The 8,153-nt window shown below is 33.9% G+C and overlaps 1 protein-coding gene across 3 annotated transcripts in view; it reads right to left on the bottom strand.

Moving 5' to 3' along the window:
* Window positions 1–1,497: 1,497 nt before the first annotated feature.
* ZFYVE16 (zinc finger FYVE-type containing 16) overlaps window positions 1,498–8,153 on the bottom strand; it is a 79,012-nt gene continuing 72,356 nt past the window's right edge. For all 3 annotated transcript variants that reach the window (XM_055298175.2, XM_055298171.2, XM_055298172.2), the window contains 4 exons: window positions 7,945–8,107; window positions 7,006–7,111; window positions 6,006–6,173; window positions 1,498–3,629 (listed from right to left, as the gene is read on the bottom strand). In XM_055298175.2, coding sequence (XP_055154150.1) covers window positions 3,471–3,629; window positions 6,006–6,173; window positions 7,006–7,111; window positions 7,945–8,107 — 596 coding nt within the window. In that variant the 3' untranslated portion in view covers window positions 1,498–3,470. The remainder of the gene's footprint in view (window positions 3,630–6,005; window positions 6,174–7,005; window positions 7,112–7,944; window positions 8,108–8,153) is intronic.

The raw sequence follows: 8,153 nt of genomic DNA, 5'->3' as shown, positions 1-8,153 counted from the left end.
GAGCATTAACCTCCTGGGCTCAAGTGATCCTCCCACCTCAGCCCCCATGAAGCTGGGACCACAAGTATGAGCCACCACACCTGGCAAAATTTTTTTAATTTTGTAGAGACAGTGTCTCCCTGTGTTGCTCACTGTGGTCTCAACCTAAGCTCAAGTGATTCTCCTGCCTTGGCCTCCCAAAGTGCTGGATTACAGGTGTGAGCCACTGCACCTGGCCTTGTTATGTGTCTGTGTGGATTTTCTAGTTTATTCTGTTTGGGATTTGTCTGGCTTCTAGAATGTGTGGGGTCATGTCTTTCATCAGTTTTTAAAATTCTGCATTCTATCTAAGTATTTGCTCTGTCCTATTCTTGCCTCTCCTCTCATAGCTAATGAAGCACGTTAGAATTTTTCACTATATTCTCTACAGGTCTTCTGTTTTTTTTCCAGCTGTTTCTCCCATGGTGCACTGTGAATAGTTTCTCCTGAGTTATCTTCCAGTTTATAAACTACCCCTGATTGGCTGCATTCTATTACATCTATTTACTGAGTTGTAAAGTGCAGTTTTTATGTACATTCTTGCAATGTTTATATTCAGTTCTTTTCCAGATTAGCTCTACAACTTTTTATCATATAGTTTCCCATTTCCTGCAAGTACATTCACACACCTGACTTTATTTCCTTAAACAAAGAAAACAAATCTAATACCTACATCTGTGAGTTTGTTTTCATTGCTTCAAGTAATTCTTGCCTCTGGAAGCTAGTTTCCTTATATGGCTACTTGTTTTTTACTCTGTGTTACTAGACATATTTGAAAAGTAATTCGAGGCCTACGGTGAAATTACTTTTCCATGGAAAGTATTTACATTTTATTTTCTCTGTCACCTGGAGGCATTACTAGTGTGGGAACACCTTAAAGGAAGTTCGATGCTTAAGATTCTTTAGATCACTGGGGCAATTCTAAACTTGAGTGTTCTTTTACATTGGTTGTTCCACCTCTGATTCATTATCATCCTAAAGGTGAAACTATTTGGGGGTCTCAGCCTATTGTGTGGAGGGTCTGTTAGGTTCATCACCTTATATGGACCCTGAACTTTAATTTCTGTCCCCCTCACTCATAAGGTTGTCAGAGTAAGGGTCCATGCTCACTTCTCTTCTCTTTACTTTTGGACTTGGCATTCCTTATTGTCTGAAAAATCTCTTTGATGTTTTAAGATTATTCTTGTATTTTAATCAGGAATTGTTTTCAACAGGAACATGATGTAAATATCCTAGTATGCAATTTTCAGAAACAAGTAGTTTCCCACAATTGAACCTTTGTTCCTACAGGGCCAAATCCTCTTTCTCTTGGCATGCTCTGCACTTAAGTGCGTGCTACTTGTGGCATGGAATCCATAAATGCTGATAAAGAACTATGCCTAATTCTGTCAGAACAATTAATCATTTTTAGAAATTTTTGCTCAGAAACCTGGTAAAGTGCTCTGCATGTAGCAAGTATACAAACACACACAGTTTGTTGAATAGCTGCATAAAACAAACGGGCTAGATTTTACTTCATATTTCAAAATTCAGAGAAAGAGAGTAGTATTAAAAGACATAAGCCAAAAATAGATCATTGCAGACTGAGTACAAAGAACCATTCTATTTCTTCACTCTTAAAAAATTAAAATTTCAAATTAAGTACCAATGACCAAATAAGTAACAAACACATTCAGAAACATACTATATATCTACAAAGAATACTTCAAAATGTGCCTCCAAACTTCAGGCACATAATTCCAATTTTTATTGAATGTAGAGATTTTATGAAAACAAATCCAAAGCTATCCCATCATGGAACAGCCCTCTACCATTTGGTTATTTTAAGACTGTGCAATTACTTACACGGCAGAATACACACACTATATTAAGAAAACATAAATTGGGTTTGATATGCAATTGTTTTCACCTTACACCATTTCAATAAATTTCACAAATTATAACAGGTTGCCATTTTATTGAGTATCTGCAACACTTTACATTGTTCAGGAAGTAGCTACTTCCAGAAGCCTGATATTCTCCTCCAAAGCTAGTACTACAGATGTGATTCAGTCCAAACTATATGCCCAAACTGATTAAAATTCTCGGTCTCTCCTAGCTTGAGACCTCAGATCCTGAGTTATAACTTTGACTTGATCTTCAAGTTGAGATGCTTCATAAATATTTTTCTTAAAACAGGGCTATTTAACATAATTTCTTTTTCTTGAAATATATGAGTGTTTTTGATACAAAAACATATATTATACATGAGAATGTTTAAAGCATCAAAATAATGATTAAACTTTTTACATAACTTAAATGACATGACTACAATATGCCCCCCACTTTTTTGCTGTTTGAAGTAAGGAGGAAAGCTCTGTAACAATTTCAAATACATAGGATTTAACTTATGTTAATATCCTGTTATAAAAAATAACTACCATATAAAGAATTTAAAATATGCAAAAGTAATTAGTTCATTTAAATTTATACTTATACATTGGTGTCAATGAAAATATGCCAAGTTGCCAAGAAATTTCTAAGGATTAAAGTGGAAGTAAAAAAACCTGTTTCAGGCTTCATTTATTGCTACATAATGACTACTTCAAAGGTCATCTGGCCTGTCGTCAGTCACTCTTAGAAGTGGTAAATACAGTGGTATACTTTGGAAGGAAAGGAGGAAAAAAATAATGCCTTGTGATACAAAAATATTACCTATATATAAATTATTGAAGATTTATAAAACACATTCAGAATATGTTCTTGCTATAAAAACAATGTACTTAAATATAGAAGCAAAAAGTCCTGAAGCACCCGCAATTATTTTAATATCCATTTAATCAGGAAAAACTATATATATGGATATATAATACATACATATGTAATAATTTGAGAAGAAAAAAGGCAAAATTCTGATTTTAATCCAAAAAGAGTTTATCTAATTATGGAGGTAGGTCTCCACTCCAATTATACAAATAAGTTATCAGTTTTATTCAAAGAATTGTAAGTCTAAGACCTCGAAACTGGTTTTTGTGCCACTGAAATACAATTTGACAGACTTTAGAAACCAGTATTCTAACTGGCATATACATAAAGCAGATATTTCCTTCATAAGGTTACATCTGAAAAGAGCCTTCATTAAAATCATTATTGGCATAAAGAGGTATACCTAAGTGCAGATACTTTGGCTTAGCATGTAAATAACACAGTAAATGCTACAAATTTCTTAAAAGAAATCCTTGTCTTTTTAGTACTTAAGTGTAAAGCTTCAGAAAGTATGGATCTCTTAAATTTTTAGATATTTAAATATTGTGCTAATGATTTGAAAAGATCATTCCTGCCTAAAGAGCAAAGCTTATGTGTTTCAAAAATCAGACATATTTATACTTTTAGTGTTTGTGGCATTTCAGCTTTAGTGCTGGAGTTAGTTTTAACAAATCAGGTTGCAATATGTAATATGGCACATTCTTTCACTAAAAAAGATGCTCTGTAATGAAAAACACTAATTCTATTTCTAATGGTAAACTAGAGTTGGAGGTCCCACCATGGATCACAGGTATCAGAGCACTATCAAGATCATTTAGATAATGCTGAGGCAGAAGTTGGCCTTCAGATCCTGCCTGAAATTCAACCTGGAAAAAAAAAAAAAACATCTTGATAAGAAAATGAGCAATCTTGTTTAGCTCAGACTGTGAATATAAAATAAGTGAAATATTTTAAAATATCAGTTCAAGCATGTTAAATAAAATGATATATTTATTAAAAAATTCTACATTCTCCTGTATCTTTTATGTGTCTACTACATAAATTATGATTGTTCCTCTCCATATATCATAAAGATAAAATTGCCACTATGTCATACTTTACATTTCCTCTAAATGAACACATAAACAAATTAGAGGGATGAGGCTTTGAATAACTGCCAACATTACTTAAATTAAAAACCCCATGGTATTAAAAAAATCTACTTAAAATATTTCAAATTTGTTATTGCAATAATATTTAATATTAGACTCTAACATTGGTGCAAATTACATTTTAATACATTTGGCTAAAAAAAAATTTACAGTGCTTACTCAAGTAACAAATAGTGGGTGCTTCCTTGAAAAGAGGGCTTTTAATAGTGAGATAAAAACAAAACCCCTTTTCCAGTAAGAACTATGAGTCAAATATATCCTGGCTGGAGAAAAGCAAACCTTCAGCATATGAAGGTTTAGCTTAACCATTCTAATGAAATCTCTGATTTGAAAATCTATATTGGATGTTGGAAAGAGTTACTTGGATGTCAGAAAGAGAACTTTCAGTTCAAAGAAAAACAAATTGTTTTTATATGCAAGATGATCATCACTCCTTGTTAAGAGAAATACAAATTAAAATAATACTGGGGCCAGGAGTGGTGGCTCAGGCCTATAATCTCAATACTTTGGGAGGCCAAGGCAGGAGAATTGCTTGAGCCCAGGAGTTCAAGACCAGCCTGGGAAACATAGTGAAACCCCATCTATTTAAAAAGTAATACTAATATTAATAATAATGTATTATTTTTCACCTATCAAATTGTCCAAGTTCAAAAGTTTGATCATATACTTCTTTGATAAGGATGTGGGGGAGGCCAGGTGCGGTGGCTCACACCTATAATCCCAGCACTTTGGGAGGCCACAGATCACGTGAGGTAAAGAGTTCAAGACCGGTCCAGCCAACATGGTGAAACCCCGTGTCTGCTAAAAATACAAATATTAGCAAGGTGTGGTGGCACATGCCTGTAGTCCCAGCTACTCGGGAGGCTGAGGAAGGAGAATTGCTTGAACTCAGGGGGCAGAGGCTGCAGTGAGCCAAAATCGTGCCACTGCATTCCAGCCTGGGTGGCAGAGTGAGACTCTGTCTCAAAAAAAGGATGTGGGGGAAAGAGCTCTCATAAATTGCTGGAAGAAATAAATATAAATTGACATAACCTCTATTTGGGATAATACGGTAATATCTATTTAGTATACACTCAGGCCTGGCAATTCTACTCAGAATTTTTCTTATAGATATACTTAACGCTTATGTAAAAGCAAAATATTGTGGACAACCTGAATGTCTATCAACATATATCAAATATGCACGAATAACTAGTTAAATTACGGTACATTTATATAATCAACTACTATGCCGCTGTTAAAAAAGAATGTCTGCTAGTATTAATATCTTTAAGATATATTAAAGACGCAAGGTAAAAAATGTGTAAAAGAGGGGAGATGAAAAAGGAGGACACACACTTATTTGCTTGTAGATACATAAAATCACAAAGAATACATAAGAAATGAGTAACACTGATTGCTTGGCCGGAGAGGGAGGATAAACAAAAGTATGGAGGTGAACTGATGGGTTGGATGTCAACAGTAGGAAAGATATTTCCAAGGCTGTTGCCTTATACAACACTACTGGGAACCATTTACATTGTAGTCTGGAGTTATTATCTCCAGAGTCCACCAGTTACACAGAATACATTGTGAATGCTGCTCTCTGCAAATATTCAGCGAGGTGGTCCTGTTATATATACACTTTTAGACTTTTAAGATTTTAAATCATGTACATATAGAATCTAGTCAGAATAAGTAAATTTAAAAACCTACCTATAAGGCAGAGTAGTCATGGAGAAGGGTTCAGCAAACTATGGCCTGCAGGCCAAACTTGGCCCCACTGGGTAAACAAAATTTCACTGGAACATAGCCACACTTATTTGTTTACATACTGTGAATGGCTGCTTTCCCAATATAATAGTAGTGTTGAGTAGTTGTGAAAGAAACCATACTGCCTACAGTGTCCAAAATAGTTACTGTCTGTCCTTTTACAAAAACAGTTTGCTGACCCCTGTTGTGGAGACTAATACAGATAATATACGTGAAGTGTGTAGCACTTCAACAAATTTTCGTTGCCTTTCATCCAAAAATAAAAGGTTGAAGAAAAACTTGATTATTTTAATATGCAATACATTCATTTCAAAAATACATCACAAAAACACGCCTCACCATATCAGTGTCAATGGAAACTCTGAGTCCAATTTTATTCATCCCATTACTCTTTAGAGTTTTCAGGTGAGGGCACAGCGCAGCACTACAAGCCATGGCTATTTCTTTTGCAAACTGATAACAAGTTGATAAAATAGATAAATCCTGGTCCTTTAGAAAGTAGAACACCTGAAATGTATTTAATTAGGAAACAAGTCATGATTAAAAGTAACTTTAAAATGCAACAATTGCTGCTTTCAAGTTTAATTAAATTCCAATGTAAAGTACCATGAAAAGCATGGTACTTTTCATAGCTAATGCTGTGAGAATTCTGTATCGATAGCTTGATCTGTACTATAAGTAGAAACATAAAACCAAAAGTTATGGTAAATATGGAAATGTCTCAGCAATTTTTGCCTAAAGTTAATCTGTAGCAAGGAAAGCCTTGTTAAATCAGTATGAGTCTATCCTGTAAAGAACATCTATATGAAGTTAAGATAAAACAAATGATGTTCCATTGTGTCTACATTCTCTATAGGTTCTATTTTGTACATGTAATAAAATCACAAAGAATGCATAAGAAATAAGTATAAGGGGGAATAAGGAGATAGACTAAGGACTTAGGATTCTATAGTTTCATGTCTTCTAATTTAAAAAAACTAAAACATGAAAAAATAACTTTCATATGTGAATGCTGATTATAAATTAATGACAAAATATCTTATTTTTCATAAAATCTGAGGAAAATGAAAATATGGTCAAGTAACATATTACAGGTACAAAGATGGCAATGCTGCCAACACAGCTGGCAGGTAGTACTACCATTTGATAGCCTGAACTAACCCTATAGAAATCCAATTCTGGTGTATAAAAGTCTGGGGTGGAAATGTGTATGTCTCAAAGTGTAGCATAAAAAGTATAATAAGCTATGCATAAATATTTAGAGGTTGGGTATGCACAATCTCCAAAGAACAAAAATCATATTGAAACAGCATGTAAAGGGACCTTCTTTCTTAGTTACCTCGGTACACTTTACAATCTTCTCATCGGTTTCAAAATCTGCTTCCAGTTTTATTTTTTCACTTGGAAATCCTTGTAATGATATTCCATCCACTGAACTGATAACACTATGAAATAAAACATAATACAATAGAATTATTAGCACCAATGTGTTTTTTGAAATGAATTATTAGATTTGAACAAATGGAATGAGGGAAAAAATATAAAAGAAGATATGTCAATTATATACAAAATAACTAAATCTGTAGTTCACATTCATTTACCAAGATTTCTTGATTGTGTAGTAATCTTTTTTGTTCATCAATAAATTGTATCTCCTTTTTCATATGCCCAATTCAGACCTGAAGTTTAAAATACCTTAGATCGTCTAATAGAAAAGCTGCCTCATGAATTCAAAAACTCTATTTTGGAATCCTTCAGCCCTCTTTTTCCTTCTTTGCTCCAGACCCCTTAGCCAATCTCAAAAAAAGAAAGAAAATGGGTAACTGAAGAGTGGAAGGAGTGGCAGTAATAATCTGTAAGGCCTCTAATGTAAATATTATTAAATCCAGTTGTTTGTATTTATAGTGAATCAAAATAATACAGTATATATCATCCAAAGGGGATCTTTTACTTATGTGACAAAAATAGGTACCATCTGAAAGAAAAAGTGTCTTGCCTTTCTCAGCCCTGGCATCAAGCCCACACTGCTACACAACAGATGTTTCATCATCAAGCCCTCTCAAATGCACCATCCTGGCCCAAAAACCACACCACCACTTATGAGGCTAGTTAGGTACATGTTTGAAAAACAGATTGCATTCACTAATTTGAGTAAAGGCATTTAAATTGATGGTATAAGTATATATTGGTTCATAAAATATTTAATTTTATTAATAGGATGTTTTAATCCTGTACTTTCCTTCAAATCAATTATATTTTAGAATAAAAAAATTCCTACCCTTTGTTTCCTTTTTCTTCAGCATCTACCCAGCAGATATCCACGTATTCTCTCAGGTCTACTGCATCAACTTTCCCACATGTAATTTTAAAGTCTTTCTGTTCTTGTAAAGCTAGCCGCAAGCCATTCATGGTCTCTGGAGTTATTTGTACCATTAAGCCATCTAGAAATGAGACTAAGTTTCACATTTCCTTTGCCAAATACCAATG

This window comes from Symphalangus syndactylus, chromosome 11, assembly GCF_028878055.3.
Source record: "Symphalangus syndactylus isolate Jambi chromosome 11, NHGRI_mSymSyn1-v2.1_pri, whole genome shotgun sequence".
NCBI lineage: Eukaryota > Metazoa > Chordata > Mammalia > Primates > Hylobatidae > Symphalangus > Symphalangus syndactylus.
This window is presented reverse-complemented; position numbering and strand designations above follow the sequence as displayed.